A 25,753-nucleotide genomic window follows, 5' to 3' on the forward strand; every position below is an offset into this window, starting at 1 on the left:
CCAATACCTGTTTTTCTGAATATAGGCAATACACATATAATACATGCAGTGTAAATACTTACATAAAAAATATAGCTGGCAACTTATCCATCTCATGTAATTTATTAACAAAGCTTGCAAAATGCTTCCACTTTTCATTTTCTGAGCAATCCACAGGTTTTGGCTTAAGGTGGTCCAGCAGCCGATTCACCTGACCATAGTAGTATTGTGGAGATTTTAGTGGCAGAACCTTCTGACTGTAGGCTAAAAAATGCGAAGCCCTCATTTTCCTCTGTCAGCTTCTATCAGCTCTTTTTTTTTTACTCAGTTATTCAGAACTGGAATAGTCACATATTGTTTACAGTCTAAGTCTGCAAATTATCAACTGACTTTGGTGAGAACTCCAAATGCAAATTATTGTAGCATTCATGGCTACCATCACAATGCAAATAATAAAGTATCACTAACATAGTGATTATGATCTGTTTTCACATTTAAGTGTCACGTTTCATGAATTTTTTTTTTTAATATGTATTTCCCAGATATTCTTTATTTTCTTCTTGTTATCAATTCACCACCACCTCATATTCTTTTTTATGATATAGGAATAGGTGACCTCCAATTAAAGACTTGATTTTTTGCTCACTGTTTTAATTCCTATCTTTTACATGGAAACATACATACTGTCTGTGGTTACACAAAAGGTTTCAAATGAGTAGCAAAAAAAAGGTAGACTGAAGAAGCAGAGCTATGGAATAATATTCTCACCAACTGCAGGAGGTACCTAAAGGAATAAGGAACTGAAATCTCACAGCAGTATCAGAAGTCTGATTCCCATGAAAACTTGTGAAAATACCACCTCGAAAATGCTTATGGAAATGCCACAAATATTAGTGCTTATCTTTCAAGTACAGCAGTAGCTAATCAATAATAATTATGGGAGAAGAAACTCCCATTATTATAGTATTACTTATTATTATTATTTATTATAATTATATTGAAGTGTACACAACCTTAAGACAGTGCCCAGTAACAACTGTTACCTTCTGTCTTTGGCCAAGAGCAATCCATTTGCTAAGTTCTTTCTTCAGTTCCTGTTCGTATTTCCTCACATCCGCCTTTTTTATTACTACTTTATTCTTGAAAGAGACAAATTCCTCAGGATCTAGCTCCTGGAAAACAACATTAATATAAAACACGGCAGTAATTTGTTAGGAATTTATTTTGATGCATTTTGCCCACAGCTGTGTATACACACCTGGGCCCTTGGCCACTCTCGCCAGACTTTTACCATTGTGTCATAAAGCTGGATGCTCTCTCGCGAAGACAAGGAAAGATCTGAAGGAATACCATAGTTCTCAATCTTCAAGGAGTTTAAACAAAAGAAAAATAAAGGAATTATTTTGATGGAATCCATGTAACAGTTGCTACGCAATGCTGATCCCAGTATTATGCTTACGTGATTCACTGTTAATGCAGCACATGGATGACAGTGTTCAATGAGAAAATCCCCGCTCTTTAGAGAACACACATACTTTTCCAAATCATTGTATCTTTCTTCATACACAACTGAGAAGAGACAAAAATGCTGTCATGATGCACTTGAGTGTGTTAAAAGGCAAGTATTTAATCCTGCAAGACTTATTTTTACTTAAAAGAAAACATCAAAACAAAATATGCTTAAGTTCACACACCATGATAAAGTTTTAGCTGGATTTATTTCATAGTTACAAAATACTCTGATACACACCTAGTCTAACACGATATGATTGCTTTTGTTCCTGTACTTTAGATTTCCCTTTATACTTTCTCGTAAAGTTCTTCTCAGAGTTTGTAGAGCTTCTTTTTACTCTATTCTCGGCACGTTGCCAATACCTCTTCACAGACTGTAACCACCTACAGTGCACATAAAATAAAGTAGCAAAATGTATTTTAAGAAAACTGCTACAGCTACAGTAGATGAATATCTACAGTCTGCTCAGTTTCTCTTATGTATTTTCCAGTCCCCCTGTCACCATCTTCAGTGCAATGTTCTTGAGCTTCTCCCAGGATGCAAATAAAAAACATGCAATAACACCATTACATACATACATACACATATATGTATATATACATATATATATATACACAGAGAGAAAGAGAGTGCAGGTGTCTTCTTTGATGGATGATGGACAAATAGTCTTATCAGGCTTTGGCAATTCAAACAGATGCAAAAGCCTCCAAAATTTTCCTACACAGCTCAATTATAGGGTCTGAAGGAACAAGTGGCACTTTTTCTCATTACGCAGTTAAGAGTTACAGTACCATTTTTTGTCAATTGGGGGAGTAACAGTAGCATAATACATAGAGCAATATAACTCCAAATCAATTGCCTCCCAATAGTAGTTATCTCTCTAACTAAACCCACCATATCTGATTTAAATATGCTCTTGTGAGCAAGAAAATTCCACACGTACTCAGTTAGGTGTTCTGGATTACTGACAGTAGCAGAGAGTGCCAAAAACGGACATCGAATTGTTACCAAAAGGTGCTCCCAAACCTCTGCTCCAATTTCACCACCAAGACAATGGACCTACGGTTTTGGGAAAAAGGATTAAGAGAAAATAAGAAGTTCCTTATCAAAGGGCACCCAGAACATGGGTTGGTTTGTGTTTTGCAAAAATCCAAAATTTGGCAAGATCAACACTGAGTAATTCTTATATTGCAGCGAATGGCCACAAGACCCAAATCAAATGTCCAGTAAATCCCTTTCTAGACTTAACTAGGTAGCAAATCAGTGCAAAATTTCAATACTACATTCAATACTACGTTTGTATCCCAGGTACTCACTGGCATTATTAGCAATTAATTTTATATACAAGAAAGAATACTGTAGAAATTTTAAATTTAGCAAAATTAATCATTGACTTTTCCCCTGGAATGACTGACAAATACAATATGATGCGAAATTGCTACGATCCCAGTCTGCAACATTCTATTTGTGCCACTGAGACTATACAGTGGTGGCTTTTAGTTTTTCCAGCTGAATGGCTTGAGAGAAATAAAGGAAGCTCCTGGTAGCTTTGACTGAAATGTATGTCCTCCTGAGGACCAACAGGGTTTTAAGTTCTTTCACTGAAGCATATAAACACAATCAGCGAACAGGAAAAAGTAATTAAGTCTGGAATAATATTCCTGAAAGTTGGGTTTTTTTGCCAGCAATAATGTATGCAATTAAAAACTGCGTCACTGGCATTTTTCTTCCAGATTATCCATAAATTTGTTACATTGGTTACTATGGAAGATGCTTACCTCATCAAATATAACATATTGTATCCGTTTGGCCCACTTCTGGCAACGAGGAGACAGCATCAAGATTTCTAAACATTGAGGCACGGTCACTAGTATCTAAGAAAAATACTTGTAAAGCACTGTTTTCAAGTAAATTGACTAATCAGCTACAAGTAGACCCTGTATTTAAAAAGCATTTACAAACATGCATAGGTATTTGATTTCAAGGTAAGCAAAATTACATTAATGATTTGTCACTGCTATCTTAAGGAAGGGCAAGAAAGAAGACACAGGAAACTAACTGCAGACAAGTTAGTCTCACCTCAGTCCCTGTGAAGATGGTAACTAATCCTGGAAATAACTTCCAGGCATGGAGTACAAGAAAGAACATGAACAAAAAAGTCATCATGAGCATTCAGCATGAATTCAGCAAGGGGAAGTCATGCTGACCAACCTTGGAAAACTTCTATCATGAAATGACTGGCTTGGTAGATGAGGTGAGAGCATTGTATATTGTCTTCAGTAAAGATTTTGACAACACCTGTTAAGATCCCAATAGACGAGCTGTTGAAGAATGGGCCAAATTAGCAGACAATGAAAGTGTTGGACTGAAAACTGGTTGGGAGGCTGTGCTTAGAAGTTGGATTAGTGATACAAAGTCTAGCTGGAGGCCAGTAAATAGAGTTGTACTCCAGGGGTCAATAGTGGGTCTGATCCTGTTTAACATCTTCATTAATGATCTCGATGATGGGGAAAAGCATACCCTCAGCAGGTTTGCTGATGACAAACTAGGAGGAGCAGCTGATATGCCAGAGGCTCATGCTGCCATCCAGAAGGACGTAGGTTGGAGAAATGTGCTGACAGAAACCTCATGAGGTTCAACAGGGAGATGTACAAAGTCCTGTACCAGAGGAGGAAAAACCCCATGTACCAGCATATGCTGGAGGCCATCCAGCTGGGAAGCAACTCTGCAGAAAAGGACCTGAGGGTCCTGGTGGATACCAAGTTGAACATGAGGCAGCAACATGCCCTCAGAGCAAAGAAGGCTAATGGCATCCTGGGCTGCATTAGGGGGAGTGTTGCCGGCAAATCAAGGCAGGATTCCCCTCTACTCACGACTGATGAGGCCACACCTGGACTTCATTTCTGGGCTCTCCACTACAAGAGAGACCAACCTAGTGACCTTCTATGATGGAAAGACTACACCAGTGGACAAGGGATTACTGATGTATTCTATCTGGAATCCTGTAAGGCATCTGCTGTGTGTTGGCAACCAAAGGATTTTAATGTTTCTCCTTTTAACCAGAGCAAGTTATCAATTGCATGCACCCTAAGGACGAATAGGTAAGGTTGTATGCCATACACTGAAACTTTCTGGTAAGCAGTACAGGTATGCTTAGATTTTTCCTAAACTTTGTTTTTAGTAATGGCACAATTGTTGTAATTAGAATTAACATTTTCAGAAACCAGACAATATATGTCATTATTATTATTATGCATTAAAACACCCATAAAAAGATACCTGAGAATTCACGACATCATGGCGATAATCTCGTGTGAAGACTCCACACACTACCAATCCATCTGGAAGTTTCTTGGTGAACCGACTGTATATAGTTCCTACTACTTGGTTTACAAGAGCCTTAAAGAAAGCAGGTCATTAACAAAAAGAGTGTATCTCTAAAGACATATGGCATTCTGAGACATATAAAAGCATTCTATTTTGGTACCAATATTAACATACTAGACTATAATACATACCATGTAATCCTCTATTAAGTCTAGACTGTCAACAACGTTAACTTTAAAAAGATATGGTGCTTGACATTTTTGCTTAAAGACAATAATCCATAGAGATTGTTATGCAATAGCATGTAACTCCCTATCTAAAAATCACACCACTGCAATCAAAATAAGTTTTGGATGAAATCAAAACAGTGGGCCTCAGCACTTCAGTCAGTTTTTAACTATTAAAAAATTGGTTTTTAACTCATTAAAAAATATCCCACTGCCTACAATTTCATAAATTGTCTCTTGAAGTATCTAATGGTGAATTTACTGCGAAAAAGCTTGACTCGATGGGTAGTTGTTCTGTTCAAATATTACTTTACCATGTTGGTAGGTTTTGAGGCATTCTCAGTATTTACTTAAAATGCTACTTTTAGCACTTCTGTATATATTAGTGTTTCTGATCTTAAATTAGCTACTCAGATATTAATAAACAATAACTCTACATCAGCTTAAGCATTTTTAGGATTTTTTTTAAACATGGTGTTTACACGTAAAACAGAATGTAAAGATTCCATTTCTAATGAAAAAAAAATGTAGCAACAAGATTTGTGTTACAAGCTACCTCAAACAGTTTTAGAATCACACTGAGAAATATCATAGTCATATATATATAGAACATGTAGTAGGATGATGCAGCCTTACCTTTGTAGGAGCAACATAAACAACTACTCCTTCATTGCTTGCTTTCAGAACTTTTTCCATGCAATAGTATGATGCATATGTTTTTCCTGATGAAGTGGGAGCAACAATCACTGCAGATTCATTATTATCTACAGCATCAAGAAGCTCCCGCTAAAAGAAAAGCAGTTACTTATGTCAAAAAATCTTGCTAGGAAGTTCTTATTGAGTAAACCAGCTCTTTCGATGAAAACATCTCCTATTCTTGTGCATAGACTTTATATACAGATTTTAGACTAGAGAAAGTCAGAGTTAACCTGGCTGGTTTATGACTGTACTCTTTATTCTTACACTGGTAATAGTAAGAAAAAAAAAAAAGGAGGAACTACAGGCTCTAATTTGTTTATTTCAATTATTTGGTCTGAAATACTGATACCAAAACTTTCTGAATCCAAACCTGGATATATTCAAGTTAAAAAAATAAAACAGTTAACTAAGCAATGTATAATTCAGTTTCAAAAACTTCATTATTACAGAGTCATAGAACAGTCTGGGTTGGAAAGAACCTTAAGATCATCACCAACCCCCCCTTGCCATGGGCAGGGATGCCTCACACTAGACCATGTCGCCCAAAGCTCTGTCCAATCTGGCCTTGAACACCGCCAGGGACGGAGCACTTACCAGTCCTCTAGGCAACCTGTTCCAGTGCCTCATCAGCCTCACAGTAAAAAACTTGTTGTTTTATATAAGGCAGTATTTGTTTTCTTGCATTACAACAGTTACATCAATATGGTCCAAATCTCCCTTCTGCTCCTATACAGCATTTACTAATTTGTTTCCTTCCCTATTACTGTCATCCCCTATGCTCTCCTACTTTACCCAGGTCTGTGAAAGGATGGGGGAAGGGGTACAGAAGAGTACAGAAATAGTACTAACACTATCTTTCTCTATCAGTACATATGCCAAGTTATAACTTGGTGTTCAAGCAACTGTTTTGGAGAGATGGAGCAAATTCAGTTGGCCTCCCCAGTCGAGTGATAAAAAAAAAAAATCTGAGTTAGACTTACTCTGCTTTACACAGAAAAGTTATTTCTTAAGTCAGACTACAGATAATTCTTTGGGGAAAATGAACAGAGGATGAATAGTCAAAGACTATCCAGCGATTATAAGGTGTTACCACTATTAAATAGAGTAACAAGCAGTGAAATCCCACGGATTCAGCACTTCTTACGTTGAATTCCGTATGCAAAGCTCTTTAGACAAGCTCCCAGTGTAGAAAGAATATGGAATCGTCCTGGGTTCAGCAGTAGCAATCATTTTTCTCCTTCTTAGTAGCTGGTGCAGTGCCGTGGTTTTGACTTTCAGCCTGGGAACAGCACTGATGTTTTTAGTTGTTGCTCAGTAATGTTTACTTTGACCAAGGACTTTGTGAGCCTCATGCTCTGCCAGGGAGGAGGGGAAGCCGGGAGGAAGCAGAGACAGAACACCTGACCCAAACTGACCAAAGAGGTATTCCATACCACAGCACGTCATGCCCAGGATGTAGAACTGGGGGCAGTTACCTGGAAGGGCTAGATCACTGCTCGGTCGGGCTGGGTATTGGTTGGTGGGTGGTGAGTGGTTGTATTCTCTTCCCTTGTTATTTCCCTTATCATTATTATTGTTGGTGGTAGCAGTAGTGGTTTGTGTTATACCTTAGTTACTGGACTGTTCTTAACTTGTGGGAGTTACATTCTTTCAATTCTCCCCCACCATCCCTCCGCAAGCAGGAGGGGAGGAAAGGGGGGGGAGCAAGCGAGCAAGACTGTGTGGCTGACTGAGTTTAAACCACGGCAGGAATGCAGTCCAAAATGATCTACTGAATTTGTTAAACTTAGTGAAAAATTAAATTTGTTAAACAACACTATTTTTAACAGGTAGTATAATAATAGGTATTTTTAAATTGGGGAAAAAAAGCAAAGGTAACTTCCATTAATTTTATGCTAAAAGTTTGCCTCTCATTACCTGCCATGTGTCAGGTATGAAATGTTGCACTCGGGGATCTGGATCATGTCTCTCTTCTCTGAGCAAGTAATAATCCATGTATTGTAGCTGAAAGCGAGCTGGACCCACTTCGATAGCATAGTTGCTAATCTTCTTATCATTAGTTTCTCCTGCCTATAAGGTCAAATGAAAATTCAATCTGGTTTGAAAGGTAGCAAGAGATTGAGAAAATGGCACATCTTTTCCTTTGTGGAACTCTGCAAGCTTTGGAAAAAATACAGAAGTGCAGGTGACTTCAAAATAATTTCTTGCAGAAACCTACACCATAATAGCCTTATGTCAGTGTTTTGCTTGTATCTCTTCAAAGGAGACTATGTCCTAAAAATTGTATGTCTTCCATAGCTAGTGCTGATAGTGTTTTTCTTGTCAGAAGAGGTAACAAACCTGGCTAGCAGGCAAAGCTCAGCCTCTTTAAGCTATTGCCTGCTAGAGCCTTCTCATTATATATTTATGTCTCTTTACTTCAGCCTGCCCTGACCCCTTGTGCAATGAATCACAGTTGCAAAAGGAAATTCAACGTTAAGGCTGAGTGTAAGCCCAAATTGTATTTTTTAACAATGCCTGTATACACTAAAAAATACCAAATTTAATATTCAGGGACATGCCTAGTTACAAAAACTGATCCTGAAATCTGTATAGAAAAGTATTACATGTACAACATACACTAAAAGATGAGAATCACATAATAATTTAGATTGTTGGGGATGTCTCGGTGTAAATTAATCCAACTCACTGCTAGAAGCAGATGCAATTAGACAAGGTCACTCAGGGCTGTGTTCAGCTGAGATTTTACTATCTCCAAGGATGGAGATTTCAAAACTTAATTCAATTTCTTGAAAGAAATGTTTACAGTTATTCCAGAAATTGCAGTTATGCCTAAAATTCCCCCAACTTGGCAAATCTAATCTAGAATCATCAGAAACAAGTAGCTGAAACCAAAAGTAGATCCAAAATCCACTGATTGATGTTTAGCCCTTCCAAGCAAGACATTAAACTTGCCAACTTATCCCTTCTATCACCACAAACCTTTACAACAGACCTTTTGAGACCTCAGATCCTAAATCCTGAAATATAATACATCTGGGACACCAAACACCCCTACAATAACTATGCTGCCAATAGCAAACAATCATAGTACACTAGCTGAATTTACATAGAAAAAGAGAAAAATAATTTCCATTCCTAAAAAGAAGAAAATTTCTTACAAGAAAATCACCACCTCCCTCACCTCAGTCCTGATCCTCAAGGAAGGATGATAAACACTTTTCAGAAACAAGCTTCCAAAAATTCTGAACTCTACTGTGCCTGAAAAATGAGACACTGAAATGATTGGTATTAGTCTGACAGTTCACTGCACTTTTCCTTCCTTTTGCTACTGCCTTCATATTCTGCAGGTTGTGAGAGAGGCTCTCTGCCTGAGAGCCATTTAAGCATCCTCTCTCCCTATCAACATCCCATCTACACACAAAGGTATCAAACCACTTTTAGCATTAAATCAGCCAGTGGGCAGGTTGCTAACATGTAGAAAAGCATAAAGTCAATACTTAGAGAAATTACTTCTGAGCCACATTCAGTATAGCTGCTGGTGGTTTCAGCTGTACTAGGAAGGACAAGCAATGTAGCATCTAAAACTGTTTCCTTCAGAGGTGATCAGTAATACCATAACAACAAACAAAATAGTTTTCAGCTACTGCAGCCTCAAAGATTTCCTTCTCTAGAGTAGCACATTTTGGGCAGTTAGAGAGCAGCTGCTCATCACTTAGCTTTAAGAGTTATTTTTAACATGCAGAGTTCAGCTGATGTGATGAATTGAACAGCAGGTACCTCTCAGATGTCTAAGGCCTCAGGCAGACATAACATAGAGCAAATCTTAATGCCTGTTTGTATGAAAGGTTTTGTTTCAATGGCTGCAAATTAATCTTGCAACCATATAAAGTTCTGTTTACTAAAGGGGAAGTGCTCTATTGTGTCAGCTAGCTCCCACATCAAGGAGAGCAATGATCCATGGAACTAAAGATGATTACTATCTGAAGCAAGAATAGATATTCCCAAATCTACGGCACAATGAAAAAATAAAATAAGCTCAATAAAGATCTTCTATACTCAAATGTTTCAGAAAACACTATTGATATTCAGCTACAGATCCTGTTATAGGAGAATCATTACAGTCTATAAACTTACCTGGCCATATAGGGAGCATGCCAAATTCTCAAATCCAAGATATCTAAGACATTTGGTCAGCTTTTCTAGATGCGGTTTCTCCAACATATCTTGGTATTTTTCAAGGAGAATATGAATTCTCCTCATGACTTGAACAGCTTTGCCTAAATCTTTCTCTTTGTTGCCTTTAAAAAAAAAAAAACAAAATCTACAGTTATTTGGAAGCTGATCCTATCACTGAGAATTTTCTAATATGAGGTATTTTTAGGACAGACCTCATCCATGCAACCAAATTTATGACAATTAAAAAAATGAATTTTATTTAAAGACTACCCACCTCTAAAAAGCAGTGCTACCGAAGACCAACCACCCAAATAATTCTATCTGCTTCTGCACACTCAGCTATAAAAGGAAGTCATACTTCTGACATCTATGCAATAACTGAGCTACCCCATTTCACCTTCCTGACCAACACATTTGTCAATCTTATTAGCAACATATTTCACTCCAGTGTTTACAATGCTCCCCCAACACATATAAAGCAGTGTGTGTTTGGACCCTCCTGACTGAGTGTATGGACTGAACAGGTTAATTCTGGCGAAACAGGAGGCCACGAACCACAGCAGTACAGATTTCCATACACATTGTCATCAGACTGTAAACTAACCACCTCAGCTAACTAGTCTACTGCAATATAGATGCATTTTAGTGTGCATGATACGTAATCATTAAAGATATATACAATAAAATTAATTATGTATGCAATGTCTACAAAGCAAAACAGAAAAATATCTACAATCTAAGTTCATTGGCTACTTTACAGCTGACTCAAAGGATCTTCAAATTGCAAAAGTGGACCAGAGCCTGTTAAAACCACCTTCCATGCTACTGAAAGAGGGCTGTATTTACACATCTTTATTCCAGCTGAGAATGTCCAAAGTCAGTCACTCTTGGTGAAAGGGAATGGAAGCTGAATAATGAACATTAATTTGGCTATCATACCTTGAGTTCTGCAGTGTTCCTTCCACACTTCTAAACAGGCAGACAGTCCTGTCATTTCTACACTGAACTTCACAGATTTACTTTTAAGGGTCTTGAGAAGCTTCTCCAAATTATTTATTCCACCAGTCACATCTGCTTTTATTTCTTTTTCAGTTCTTATACACAAGGCTTTCCATTGCTCCTCTTCTTTCTTTTCTTTTTTAGCTCTTAGTCGCCTGTTGTTTTCCTCTGCAATTATTTCTGCTTTACTTTTCTGTCCAATAACATGAAATTATTTAGAATAATCATCACTGTGTGCAAGTATCATCTAAAAAAGCTAATTCATAAACTCAATCATAGCAGGTACATTACAGTTTTCAATTAATCTGTGTGATTCATTGTGTTTTGTGAATCATTTAAAGTAGTACTTCATTTTGAAGGAGGTACAATTTCTGAATCCCAATATATGGTCCTCAAAAAAGCTTAATTTTAAGTCAGTATAAAGCTTCAGAAATTGCATAAAAAAAGCACAAATCTGGAAAAATCAAATAGCAGTTGTCTTAATTTATACATAGGTAATTCTCATTGTATTGAGATGCTTTCCAATAAATTAAATAAAATTAAGAGTTCAACCTGACTTGCAGCTAAAGTTATTTTATATACAGATTTACAGGTAATTTGACAGCCCATAATCTATAATCCATAGTACAGGCTATTATGAAATAGTACTCAAGTTACTCTTGCTCTGTATTTGTTGTTCATGAGTATGCAAGTACATTCTACATACCCTGTGATGTCTGAAAATGTTCACCTAGTTAGGATTAATTGCAGTATCCACAGGATTTTTCACAGAGAATGTTTCCAAATAGTGCAGGGAAATGAATGACTGGATAATGTTTCTTCCTGTATTCCTCAACAGTTTCTTACAGTAAAATTATATTCATTAACTTCATTTTCTTTCACTCCACATTATATTGGCCATGAGCCAAAACCTCTCAGCCTTTACAGAGTTCTTATCTATTTATTTGTTTTTTATTTACTTGTGCCTGATAAAATATAATTACTCATGACTATTGCTAAATAGGAACAGAAATACATTCGCCAATTAGCTAATTAAATTTGAACTACAAAAGCAATTTAAACCTCTTCAACTAAGAACTCCCAGTGCATTGAGAACATAAAACTTCAACTGTGGTAATCATAGTAGAAATCCCTTCCTGAATAAGAGAAAAAAGATTGGAAAGGGCAACTTGAATATACTCACATGCTTCTTTTGTGTCTTTTTGATAGCAGCATTAGCACTCCCTGACACATCCTCTTGATGTACAATAAGTTTCGAAGCGGTGTCTTCCAAAGTGCTTCCGTAAAAATGACGAAAAGCCTGTAATTTCTGAATTTGTCTTCTTTCTGCTGGATCTTTGGATTTCGCTGCAAACAAATGTAATTGATTGGGAAATGCTCTGACAAAATTGCAGCCTAATCTATTTCCAAGAAACGATATTTGGGCGATGGATAAATTTCCTAAAATTTCCTCATTGACCTAAAGGCCAAAACCACATTTTGAAAGAGGCTGGCAACTAAGACTCACTAAAATTGAACAGTACTTTGAATTATTTGAGAGACAAGCAACAGACTCAAATTCAAACTACATTAGGCACAGGCTTAAAATACTGAAAAACTTCACAAGCAGGGTGCCTGGAAAGACATAACTGAGAAAAATGCCTAGGCTTCTCACACAGTCTGTGAAAATAGAAACGTGTCTTCTGAAGGCAATTCAGATGATCAGAAAGTGAAGTCTTCACCATGAAAGCAAGAGTCCATCATCAGAGCATAAATAAAGCTGCTGGAAGAACAATTATGCTAGCCAATGGAAGATAGATACTGAATTGAGCACATAGGTTTAGGGTGATGTGTCCCTGTCCAGGGCAAGGGGGGTTGAAACTAGATGATTTTGAGGTCCTTTCCAACCCTAACTGTTCTATGATTCTATGATTCTATCATACTTCCACACTCAAGCCTAGGTACTTCTCTCTGCCCTAAAATTCAAAATGATAATTTGGTTTCTGATCTTCCTGTTTCTCGTAAGACACACTGAGGTGATACATGCCAGCATTTAGCACATACACGCAAGGCACAGGAGAGAGAGGGCCCTCTCTTCAGCTAGAATGAATAGACATAAACCTTCAATTCCAATGTTACAGAAGGTGCTTTAACTACTATTTCACAGCCTATGCTCTCCAAACTTCCCAATGAAATCACAGTGCACAGAAGAAGGCAAAAATTCATCCAGTCAGAACGATGAGCAGATGGAACCCTGATTTCACAGGTCAAGTGGTAAAAATGCCCACCAGGAAACAACATTTCTAAGTCACTGAATGAAAACCATAAGTAGTACTGGAACTACCAACAGTAATCCATGACTTCTCAAACCCTGGTAGGTTTTTCACAGTTTAAATCACCATATGACGCAATACATGATAGGAACATCTTTGAGAGAAAGTTTTGTGTACTTGTTAGTACATACAGTATCAGATACTTCATTTCATGTGCATATTCAGGTAAAAGCTAAGTCCATGATTTTAGCATCACAACCTGGAAAACATTTACAGTGAACTGTAGTGCATAACGTGAAAAATCATAATACAAACAACTTTTATTTACTTCCATGATAGTTTCAGTGGGATACAGTTAATTTTTTTCACAGTAGCTAGTATGGGGCTGTGTTTTGGATTTGTGCTGAAAACAGTGTTGATAATTCAGGGATGTTTTAGTTGCTCATGTTCAGTGCTTACGGAGTCAATGCCTTTTGTGCTTCTCACCCCACACTACCAACGAGGAGACTAGGGGTGCGCAAGAAGCTGGGAGGGGATATATCCCAGACAGCTGATCCCAACTGACCATAGGGATATTCCATACCACATGGTGCCATGCTCAGCATATAAATCTGGGGGAAAAAGAAGGAAGGGTGGTGGGGTGTTTGGAGTGATGGCATTTGTCTTCTCAAGTAACTGTTACACGTGATGGAGCCCTGCTCTCCTGGAGATGGCTGAACACCCGAAATCCATGGGAAGATGTGAACAAATTCCTTGTGTTCTTTGCTTGCACACGTGGCCTTTGCTTTAACTGTCTTCAACTGTTGTTAACTCACAAATTTTCTTACTTTTCCCCTTCTGATTCTCTCTCTCATCTCACCATTGCAGGGAGTAAGCAAGTGGCTCTGTGGTGCTTAGTTGCTGGCTGGGGTTAAACCACAACTTCTTTTCTTTATTTTAATTCTGTTCTCAGAAGATAAGATTGGCTATGCAGGCACTGTGCAAACATTTGAGCAGGTTTTGCATCTGTATGGATGTGCTTACTAAGCATTACCCAAACCATATATTTAAACATTAAACTCCACATGTCTATAGTTTGCTTATATAAATCTGTGATGCATTTTACAAGCAAAAGGGAATGTATCATGAGCATCTTAGCCCAAGTGCTCATTCTGTTATATTTGTTAGACCTATTTAACATAATACACAATGCATAGACAATGCACAGGCACATCAGCATTTAGTTATAGCAGTAGCTCTGGTTTGGCAAGTATTTGTAGAGCTGCAAATATTATCTGAAATGAGAAGTCCTTTCCAAAACCACAATAACCTTCACAATATTGTTCTAGCCAACACAGACACATGGGTTTTGTGTTAGTTTTTCTTACCATCAGCAGTGCAACATACTCGCTCATATTCCTCAGTCAAAGGTCTGCCAGAATGCCAGTGACGAAGCTCATCAAATTCCTTGTATTTAGTAAGTGAAGTAACTGCAGGATCGTTGCTAAAATACACAAACGTTAAACAGAGCATAAACTACAAGTGTCTTCTGGCATCTCTGATAAAACATTCAAAGCATTAAAAAAGTGTATTTATCAAAAGACAATTTTACTGCAGCAGAAAACCAATGCAGAGTTTAATTCTATTCTAAATATATTGTGTCAATATATTGACATTATAGAATGGTTTGGGTTGGAAAAGATCATCCAGTTCCAACTCCCTGCTGTGGGCAGGGATGCCCTCCACTAGACCAGGTTGCTCTAAGACCCCATCCTGGGCTTGGGCACTGCCAGTGATGGGGCATCCACAGCTTCTCTGGGCAACCTTCCTCTTTGTCAGGATGCATTGCTCCTGAGCTTGGAAACGGTGATCCCTGAATACTACTCAGCTTTCTAGGGCTTGTCTTCCCTCAGTTTTTCAGAAATAATTACTAACAAACAAAGCAAAACCCCAGTTTGTCACTTATTTTCATACAGATCAATCACAGAATGCAACTAGATAACGTGCATGCTGTGTAAACAACACCCATTGTGCGGCACAGAAACCAGTTCCACAAGCAGGAGATCAAGTGCAAAGGATAATCTCTTCTTCTTTTCCAGTATTTTTATTTAACGTTTGTCTTTTCCTGAAATCAATCTGAACTTTGCAATTTAGAATAAGACCTTTCACAGATGAACTGTACATTTAGAAAAACAGTTACAAAATGTAAAATAAGAGTCAAATAATGTAAAATATTAATGTAAAATATAACGCAAATAACAGTATGGGAAAAAACGGACATACTGACTCTTCTCCATTCTTGTTCTGAATCTGTTAATATTTACAGCAGTACATGTAAATGTGAAATTTTACCCAGTCATAGCAAAAGCACTTCTACATTTGTGCAAATCGAGCATAATATGGATGTAAAGTGCAGGGAAGCAGAAAATAAGTGCGTGTAATGTTATTTCACTAGAATAAAACTCCTATATGTACCTTTTTAAAACAGGTAGGTCTTTCAAAACATCCCCAGCATAAACTTCGACAAGATCAGATTTCACTGAGATTAGTCCAATGTTGGGAATTTTTCTGTCATACACTTTACAGTGTTAAAAAAAAAAAAAAAAAAAAAAATTGTTTAGTTAAGAATACATCTAATTGCATATCATACTTGAAAATTCTGTCAAGTTACATTATAAAGTCTATAAAGCAAAATTTGCTACAAGGGAGCAGCACTTCACTAATTCCCCTTTTTTCTGTTTCTTCTCAAGAATGGGAAGAAAAAAGAAGCAGACATCATTATGCTTCCAAGCAGATATTCTCATAATCCATTTTAGACACACTAACATTTTGAATGCTATAACCCATCCCATCTCACAGGCATCTACTTTCTGCACTAATTCCATAAAGACCACAGTCTCCTAAATATGTATGCACTTTCAAAAGCACTTGCATTAGATGACTGGAGATGACAGGTAGCATTGTTCATCCTTCCCACATTTGAAGTCTAGCCACAACTTCAGTCTCCAAGGCATCCAAAAGAAGCACAGAAATGGGCAACACAAATGCTGTGCCAGAAGAGGTTTTAATATCCCAAAGATAACAAAGAAACTTGGTGTTTTTTTGCCCACTGAGTCCACTTTGCCCACTTTGAAACTAGCAGAAGAATACCCACAAACTTCAGTAATATATATTCCAGCTTCTACTGAATTTCCTTCTAAAGATGAAACCAGACTTTTGAAGGTTGTAACTAAACTGGTTCTCAGGAAATGTCAGATATCAGGCAAAAATCTCCATCTACTCCTTTCAGATGTTCAGAACAGATCTCGTAAGTGAGGGAAGAAAACAATCTGAGTCAACTTTGCAGTTCCCCAATTACAGGCTATTAAAAAGGATAGTGGTTTAGTTTAACACACTTATGGGCAAGTCACATTTCTACAATCCTCAAGGCTTGTAATGTGAGCTACAGTAATGGCTGGACACTGCCATAAGGGTAACAATTGTTTATTTAACTTAGTTTGCTGCTCCTATGCCCAATATCTCTATAATCCTATATGAACATACACAAAGATGCTCTTCAGAGGCATTCTTCCTGCACATAATCGTTACTTTAATTATGAGTAATTATAATGCTTTTTACTATTATTTGTATTACACTTATCATAATGTTTTTCGTAATAGATTTGGGCTAGCAATCATGGAACTAAGCCAAATTCCTACTGAAATCAGTAACAACACTTGTGTTGTCTACTTTAGAGTCAGAATTTTACCTATAAGGCCTCATCACATTTTGGCATCAGCTGTAAGTTTTGCTAGTGGGTTGAAAGGAAGGAGGAGAGGATCCATGAAGCATGGATAAGATTTGTGATCAGGATAAAATCAGATCACTACTGCTAGAACTTTTAGTGATAGCAACAAAGATCATGCTTCTAACTCTCTAATATGTGGAGTTGCCAGTACCTGTAAAAAACGTATGTTTCTGATCAAGAAATGGTTGGGAGCTGTTTCGTATTGGGAAAGCATCTCCAAGACAGTATTTCACAGCCAATTTTCTTACAGTGTCCCATAAACATTGGTATTCATCTTCCACATCTTTCCCCAATTCCTTTTTGAACTTAAATCCTGCACAAGGAAGCAAGAAAGAGGGAAAGAAAAAAACAAAAGGCACTTAAAAATTAAGTTTCCTCAAACAGAGCCTACCTATTCACCTATGCAGCACCAGACACAGACTTCAGTCTTATTCAATGTCTTTGGCCGTCAGAACACATTAGAACAGAATGATATGCATTCACAGTTTTTAATAGCCCAGGGTATAACTAAGTAAATATACCAAAAAGATGTGTTTTGCCAAAAACATCACATTTAAATATCTGCAAGGTCCACAGCTAAAGAAGAGTTTCTTGCACCCTCCTGCAGGGTAGGACCTTAAGTTTTCCTTTTAGTGCCCAATAACAGGTATTACATTTCATAGTCCTAATTTATATTTCCTTTAAAAATTCCTTTACACTTGCTTTATTGAAGTACATACAGGACATCTTGTGACTAGACACATAAAGAAAGTGTTATGGTTTACTATCAGACAAACTCATGCCAGAGGATTTCAGGTAAACAGAATTACTCTGCTAAGAACATCTGCTACTTTTTCCCTACTTCCTTGCTCTGTCAGATTTTGTAACTTTTTTGTGAATCTTAACACACCTGATGGTGTTCTTAAAGTTCCGGCTCCCAGATTCATGTATTTATGAGCCAATATATGATTTTATCTGAATCAATCTCATCTGAAATTTAAAATATTACCCAGTGTCACAGTGACAGTAGAGAATAGTATCTGGTTTCCATTCTGTGTTGCAACTAAGACAAAAGGAAACAGACAGAAAGCTGGCTAAAAAAAACAAATGTTTGAGAATACTTAATAACAGTGATCCAGAGCTCTTACTGCCTATGCTATACGACTCTTCCTCTGCTTAAGTCCAGATGGTACATCAAAGATAAGATATGGTAAAGCATTCTAAATGAGTACTGGTGAAGGACACTTTCACATGTGATTTTCTAGACTTGGTTATAGAAACAAGTTTCCCTATTATGCCATAAAATGTATCCATTATTGCATGGGTAATTAGAAAACTGTGCTCACTTTTGCTTGTACAAGCAGTTTCATTTTCATTTTGCAGCTTACTGAAATTAGATAACTAAACTGTTCAAAGATAAATACCTTTATTGTATTCGACCTCGTAATAATATGCAAGATTTATGAGCAGTGAATCATCATTTAAGTCAGGCAGGTAAGTTAAATCCAATTTCCAATCTTTTGTATTGCTTAGCTGTGTCAGAGCAAAATGCGTACACAATTGTTGCTGTTAAAATAAAACAAAGAATTAATTCTTAGGGAGCACCTTTTCATTTGGAGAGATCACAGCATCTCCAAAGCAGGGTTAACTACCTTGGTTCTGCTGACATGCAAAAACAACACACTGCTACTTGACTTCTCTGCAATAACGAAACTGCCTTCACTGTTCTTCACTAAAATAACTAACTTTAAACAAGAAAAAGGCCTGCCATCAAAATTCTCATACTGGATGAGACCAAAATGTCCATCTAGCCCAGTAGCCTAACACTAACACTGTCTAACTGGAGAGGTCTAAAGAGAGGTCAAGTATAACATATTACCCCAAACATTCTCCGAACCCCTCTGAACTGAGGCTCACAAGATTCCTGAACCAGGTAAGGCTTGTTTTCAGCAGATACATTATGCTCTTTGATCTCCTCAAATGACTAAATTAGCATATAAAGGAAAATGAAAACTGAATTAACAACTGCACCCGATGACAAGGGAAGTAAGACAGTGCTACACATACCATTTTTATTAATGGTAAAACTTGCTTAGTCCAGCATGATTTCATGATCCTAATCTGAGCTCTCTGTGAAAGAGGCATATGAAGAAGAAAAGTCACTGCAAGACATTGCATTCTACAGAGGTCAGCTGCTTCTTTTGGAGATAAGGGTTTACTTCTTCCCTGTTGAGAGATGACACATAAAAAGTTGACCACATCCTTCAGTAAACTAACTGTGTTCACCTCTAAAGCAGCTTAAAGCAGCTAATAATTTTGACATATTTAAACAATTTGTGCATTGTCATCATTAGTGGATTCACTTAAGTCAAACTGAACATTCAGTTAATAATATAAAAAAAAAATCTTTTCTGAAAAGACTATGACTATGAAAATCAAGACAAAAACAACTGTCAGTGTGTCTGACTAGAAATGTTATTTTAAGAATAAAGGCTACTGTCTAGAGATAGGTCTGTATTCTTTTCTCAACTGCACAGCAAAAAGTCTGTATAAAAATCCACTTTTAGCTATCCTTGTAGTCCACTAAATAAGTGTCTATCAAAATACTACTGATATTGCATCTGTGTTAATTTGATGAAAATACAAGGCTTGTAGTATGTGGCCTCAAAAATGATTCCATGACAGGTAGAAAGAAAGGTGTTTTTCTGAAACATCCTGCTACCTTGAAGAAAAGGTTATTTTTTTGTAAAAGCCAGTATGCCACTGAGCGTTAGGAAACGAAAAACAATGAGCACAACTATCTTCTAAGGTAAAATTCCCTGTGGGAATAACTGCTAGTCAGGTAAAGCTTTCCCCAGAAGTAGTCACTGTGGCAGCGGGCACAGTGCCACCCACAGAGTGACCATGCTCCTTTGGAAAAGCTGTGGCCACAGTAATTACCTAAACCAGACCACTTAGAGAGTATAGTCAACAAAAGAAGCATCTGGATCCCTCTTCACCTTGAGGTCTAGGACAGTCACCTCTCCTGCTAGCAAAATGTATATAGTCACTATGCTGAAAAGATATCTGAAAAAATTCTTACTCTTGCTGATTGCTTTTTCTTTGTTCCCATGGAATTACTTGCATTTTCCAACATGTTGCTGTATATTTTTAATCCCACAGCACAAGCAAGAACACAGACCACACGCCGAATGTCAGATCCTTCAGGCCACAATTGTTTCAACAGATGGACACTCTGGTGAACCTGTTGTCATAACATTATGAATAACACATGACTGCTATAATAAAAATTACAAAAAGAAGGACAAGTCTTATTCTTTACTAAGATCCACCAGAGAAGATTAAAAAAGGACATGAAAATTACAGAAGGAAACGTGGGCACAAACATTAGTAAAAACAGCCCTTTTTTGTCATGTCCTCAAGGGCACCAAAAGCCTTGACAGTCTCTGACTCCTGGGGCCTCCTCCTAGCTGCGCAGGGCTCTGTTTCAGCCCCTCAAGGCCCTCATTTTCTGGACTGAAAAAAAATCGTCTTGCTGGACCAGATGGTGATTTCTGCCAAATGGCCTGGTTCCCATCTTCTGCAAGCCAGTTACCCTTAAGCAGCACCCCATGGATCAGTTTCCAGCTGAACCTTCCTACTTGAATGAACTTTAAGGAAAGAAACAGTTTCAAGCTGCTGTGAAAAAGACTGGGCATAAAGGAGACTTTCTCAGACTCAGGGTGTTACTTCAGGATAAGGAAGAGAGTCCCCAGTTCTGGTGAGTAGAGAATTTTGGGTAAAGGAATGGAGGACAGCCAGCCCAAGCTGAAAAAAGAAAAAAGGTCAAAGAGGTCAAGTTACCTCTTTTTGTATGCTATTCAGGCTCAGCTTGAAATGACCATATAGACACATGAATGATTCTTTGCACTTGACTAGGTTTCCATAGGCACGTTGCAGATCTTGTCCATACTAAGAAGTGCAGAAGTCAGTTATATGCAAAAGTAAACAAATACAATGCATCAGTCACTACTAGCCACAGACAGAAACAATTTAGACATGTTAATCTTCAGCCTTCAAGAAACATCTATTCTAAATAAAATCTTACAAAATCACATCTCTGCTCTAGATGCTAGTCTGTGTCTAGCATATTACAAGTCAACTAAGACATGTGGTACTGAAGATCAGGAAAAGGCTGTATTTGAGGCTATCTTGTCTTAAGTGAACAGGAATGTGAAATGAGACGATAGAGAACAGGGCAGGAATTTGCCATCAAATCCTTACCTGTTAAGGATTTCAAGACCAGTAAAGAAACATATTAGTGCTTTATAATTTTAGTATGTAAAATAATTACATTGATATATCTTCATTAAATCTGTTAAGGAGAACTAACACTGTTATTGCAAGCTGACAAAGAAGTTGTGTAACTTACCTTTACAAAAAATAATTTGTGCTTATACACACTCTGAACATGATATCCATAAACTCTAAGAATATCATACTCCTGTCCTGAAGCAAGCACAACGTTGATTTTCTTTGACAGTGAATGAGCAATTAAAATAGACAAGTAGTCTGTCTGGAGAGAGCTCAGTCCTATGTCAGATACAATGATGAAGTAGGGATAGCTTTTCTTCAGGAAAATCTCCCATTGGGATGATAAACAATTGGAAAATTCTGTATGAACAGTGATGCTTGTGTTATGCCTCAGGTGTTCTATTAATGCAGTTCGTAAAAAAAGAAAATAAGGATACGGAAAATACATCTGTTCTGCATCCTGTGGGAAATAAAAACAATGAAATTATTTGGTTACATTTGTTGACACAATGAGCAGTTTCCTAATCCCGATTAGAATCAAGCATATGGTTTTGAAGGAGTGCAGTGGTTTAAATAGCAAATGTTACTTCTTCAGTACCTTGAAGAAAGCAATGACATATTTTGCTCCTTTTTCAGTGAAATCCTGCAGGAAGCATTCAATTCTATAGAAGGAGTGCAGATATTGTGTTTTCTCATCTAAAAACATAAGTAGTAAGGAATCCCCATCTATCACAAAGAATTCAGACTCAACAAAGTCTTTTAACAGACTGACATAGCTGAAAGATAAAGAAATAGCATACACATAACATTAGTCCAAGAAAAGTCACGGACATGAGACAGAAGAAATTTGCTTACTAGCAAATTTTAAATGTTTTTGTTCATTAAAACAATTAAAGATTAAATGTATAAATTAAATCAATAGCAAACCATCTTTCTTGGATCTAGGGTTACTCCTAACTAGCCTGCAAACCTTTCAGTTATTGAATGTATTAGCAATTGTCTCCTTTACAACTCATGACACTTATGTAGTATCCGAGGCTTTTGTGACTCCTATGGCACCTCTTGTCTGCGCCTGCTTATGTGGAAAGTGTTGTCTGCTCCAAGAAATACCCCACAGGAGATAACCACAAAATATATTTTGAGAACCTTCCTCCCTGAGTTTCCAGCTAAAAATAGCAAGTGGGTTATCAACAATTATCATGACAATGACAACTACTTCCTTCATCCAAGGAATGTTTATGGCAAGAAAAATACCTTAATAGCAAGAAGAATCCAATCACAATGCATTTCTTCAAGAGACTAAAGAATTAAAAGAAGTATTCATCCACTTCCTGTTTCAGAAAACTATGAAAGTTGATAAAATTTACATTAACCAGTCTTAGTTCAAGCTTGAAACAAATCGTTTGCACTGGAGATGGCAAATATAAACAGACAGCACCTCAGCAGCTTTTAATATATCTTGGGAATTGACTGTGTTCTACAGCTCTTCAAAATCCATCAAACCCCATAGGTACAATGTTTTACCCAGGACAAACCAAGGAGTCAGAAGAACTTTGCAGGTCCAAATGAAGAAGAAGCAAGACCTTCTAGTAAAGGTTCTCTGCTCTCATGTTTGTCTATTACATACTACACTGTCTGTTACAATACTAATGCATTTACGGGAACAGCCACACTGTAACAGTAAGACCATGCTTGTTTTCTTCAAGGCTGTCAAAAATGCCTGATACACATCACCTTGGATCCACACCTGGGAAGGTCCAGCTTTCCTTTCCACTGGGAAAATCAGCCTCTGGCTTACAGGCCCAGTTTGTTATCTGATGCAATGAGTAGCCTTCTATGAAGAAAACCTATGTAAACTTCCATCTTATACATGTAAATTGTCTGCCTTTAATCCATACTAATCTCTTCAGCAAGTCAACTCCAGAATGCAGAGGCAACATTTCGCTGTCAATGTGAATGTTGCTACTGCTAATACTTTTCCATATCAAGCAGGGAAAGGAACCAGAATCTGGAAATGCAGAAAATCATGCATGAGAACTGACATACAAAACCACAGCAGGTATATATGAAATGGAAATTTTTGTTGAAAAACTGTTTTAAACACTGTAAAAGTAGACCTAAACCACATGAGGAAAGATGATCAAAAAAAAAAAAAAGAAAGATAGGTAATTTGAAAAAAAAATAAGTAGCTACAGATAAAATTGTAGATCTGTTCCCAAAATGTGCAGACAATCTCTACTCTTTGGGCAGTCTTTCTGTTACATTGGGAATCTTCCTTCCTGTGGAGGAAGTGTGGAATCCTAAACATGCTTCCACATGATTTTCCACAAACCTAGGGGATAAGCACATAGCTTCTTTCTCTGAGGGGTACTACACTGTGATATCTATTTAATTCAAAGAAACCATTTTTATTACCATTTATTAAATTTCTTTCCATGAATCCCACTGTACTTACGCAGCTCTTGATAGGGATGACCACATGTGTAGTCTCAGATATTCAAGACATTTTCTTATTCCTAAAATAAACACATACATGGTTATTGATAGAACCATATAACCATAACTCATCTATTAATTACAATAGAGCCAAAAGTTAAGACCCTGCAATAAAAGCCAAGGACATGAGCATAAGCTAGTAACAGCTCCTCACCAGGACTTTGGGAATCACATTTATGATGGAGAATTCTGAACTCCTCGCCTTCAGTTTGCAATGCCTGCTCTGTCACTTCTTCAGTTGTCACGATATCGTAAGCCTTACTGTAGTCTATGTCTTCAGCTTCGTTTTCTCTGTCTTCTTCTTCTTTAAGCATTCGCTCAACAGCTGCATCTGTTTTGTCACCAGGCTCATCGTGCCCAGCAATGTCACTTGTACACCCACTCTCTTTGTCTTCCTTTGCTGGAATGAAGCCAGTTTTCTCACTGTTGCTACACCCGCTATCCATATTGTCATATTGAGCATTCTCGTTTGCAGCATTATGAACAGCTTTCTTGAAATCCATCACAGATCTTGGCATTCAAAAGATGAAAACTCTAATTAATCAAGAGATAACTTTCAGGGAACAGGGTATGCTCTGAAGCTTCAGCCACTATCTACTTCTTAAACACGCTGGAATAAAACTTTAAAGAAAGCATTTCATGAACATCCTGTTGAGATATTTATTCACTTTAAAATTCAATATGTATTTTTATGAGTTATAAGGAAAACATCAGCTTTTGTCTTTCTTAAAGTTTACTGAAGAGGAGCATTACGTATCTCTTTTGGGTTTTGCCTGAAAGGACCCTTGAGGGGTTGGTCATAATTTGCTGTATTAGCTATATCTACATGGCACACTCCAATGAATGATCCATGTTCCCTCATTCAAGTGGCTTGAATGCACAACCCACAAGTACCCACACCATTCATACTAGTCTAGTCACAATTAGGAATGCCACAACATCTTTATTGTGTGATGGGAGTAACCATTGTTTGGTATCAACCCCACTCTTTAATTAATTTTCGATTATCCCCCTCTCCCTCCTGCCAAGAGTAGGATTCTCTCAAATCTTGAGTAACTCATCTGTAACTGTTAGCATAACACCCCACCTTACAAGGTCACAATGTTCAGTTCCTTTGAGCAAAAGAACAAGCAGCTGGGGATACCCTACACAACCCCTACCACATCAGATCAGTTCTTATCAACTTTAGTTTTCCCTAGTTTCTCAAGTAATGGCCTCATGCAGTATTCATTGCGGTAGCATCTCCCATTGCAAATACTCATATGCCACAGATATGTTTATCTTTCTTTTTCCTGAGACCATAAAAAGACTATTTAGATGTCTTTTTTAGATATCTAAAATAACCTCTTTAACAAAAGAAACTAAAGTGCAACCTGTTTTTCAGATTTCACGAACTCAAAACTAAGTTGCAATTTTCTTTCTGATTGTCACCTTGTCTTAAGCCCACACCAAACAAAATTACATAGAAACAAAAACATTTTCATTATCTACTTTGAAAATACTATACAGTGTGCTATATTACAGTGATGTGCTTAACATAACTTTACAGTTTTCACACAATGTAACTATTTATATACATACAGCTGCATAAAACCACCTTTTGTGTACCTGCCTATGTACTTTTTGTCAAGGCAGCAATAGACCTGAGCCTTTTCTTCACTTTCTTATCTAAATTGAAAAAGCTACATCAAAGGCTCGAGAACACCATTCTGGGATGAACTGTCCATTTCTACATGCTGAAACGTAGCTCGAGCACCAAGCCTAAACCCAAGCAAATCACCCTCCTCAAAATAAAACCCAACTCCAGCCCTAATCCGAATCCCAGTCTCAGCCCCAAACCCCAGCCTAAAGGCAATCTAAATACAACTTCCAACAGAGCCTGCCCGAGACAGTACCTGCTGCCGCTGCCCGCTCCGCACCCCGGCCGAGTTCCACAGCCACCCGCCTTTCAGGCGTCGCCGCCGGGCGGCCCCGGATCAAGCCCCGCCGCCCATACCACTAGCTTTCGGTTTCCATTCCCGGTGCGGTGAGGCCGCCGAATTC

General features: G+C 37.6%; 1 protein-coding gene across 3 annotated transcripts in view; it reads right to left on the reverse strand.

The window, feature by feature from the left end:
- Positions 1–24,237, reverse strand: part of LOC130604591 (probable ATP-dependent RNA helicase DDX60) — a 44,024-nt gene extending 19,787 nt beyond the window's left edge. For 2 of the 3 annotated variants that reach the window (XM_057419218.1, XM_057419220.1), the window contains exons 1-24: positions 23,865–24,237; positions 23,670–23,730; positions 21,813–21,990; positions 21,333–21,674; positions 20,765–20,872; positions 20,004–20,165; positions 18,989–19,147; positions 18,346–18,487; positions 17,094–17,255; positions 15,630–15,732; positions 14,543–14,658; positions 12,107–12,270; positions 10,864–11,116; positions 9,883–10,046; positions 7,663–7,815; positions 5,683–5,832; positions 4,772–4,891; positions 3,271–3,366; positions 2,436–2,551; positions 1,730–1,875; positions 1,439–1,548; positions 1,238–1,342; positions 1,023–1,151; positions 63–190 (exon numbers count right to left, since the gene is read on the reverse strand). In XM_057419218.1, coding sequence (XP_057275201.1) covers positions 63–190; positions 1,023–1,151; positions 1,238–1,342; positions 1,439–1,548; positions 1,730–1,875; positions 2,436–2,551; positions 3,271–3,366; positions 4,772–4,891; positions 5,683–5,832; positions 7,663–7,815; positions 9,883–10,046; positions 10,864–11,116; positions 12,107–12,270; positions 14,543–14,658; positions 15,630–15,732; positions 17,094–17,255; positions 18,346–18,487; positions 18,989–19,147; positions 20,004–20,165; positions 20,765–20,872; positions 21,333–21,674; positions 21,813–21,990; positions 23,670–23,730; positions 23,865–24,228 — 3,731 coding nt within the window. In that variant the 5' untranslated portion in view covers positions 24,229–24,237. The remainder of the gene's footprint in view (positions 1–62; positions 191–1,022; positions 1,152–1,237; positions 1,343–1,438; positions 1,549–1,729; positions 1,876–2,435; positions 2,552–3,270; positions 3,367–4,771; positions 4,892–5,682; positions 5,833–7,662; positions 7,816–9,882; positions 10,047–10,863; positions 11,117–12,106; positions 12,271–14,542; positions 14,659–15,629; positions 15,733–17,093; positions 17,256–18,345; positions 18,488–18,988; positions 19,148–20,003; positions 20,166–20,764; positions 20,873–21,332; positions 21,675–21,812; positions 21,991–23,669; positions 23,731–23,864) is intronic. The other variant, XM_057419219.1, reaches the window with a different exon arrangement.
- Positions 24,238–25,753: the final 1,516 nt, after the last annotated feature.

This window comes from Pezoporus wallicus, unplaced genomic scaffold, assembly GCF_028554395.1.
Source record: "Pezoporus wallicus isolate ANWC-B61680 ecotype Strahan unplaced genomic scaffold, APGP_CSIRO_Pwel_v1 contig_2384, whole genome shotgun sequence".
NCBI lineage: Eukaryota > Metazoa > Chordata > Aves > Psittaciformes > Psittacidae > Pezoporus > Pezoporus wallicus.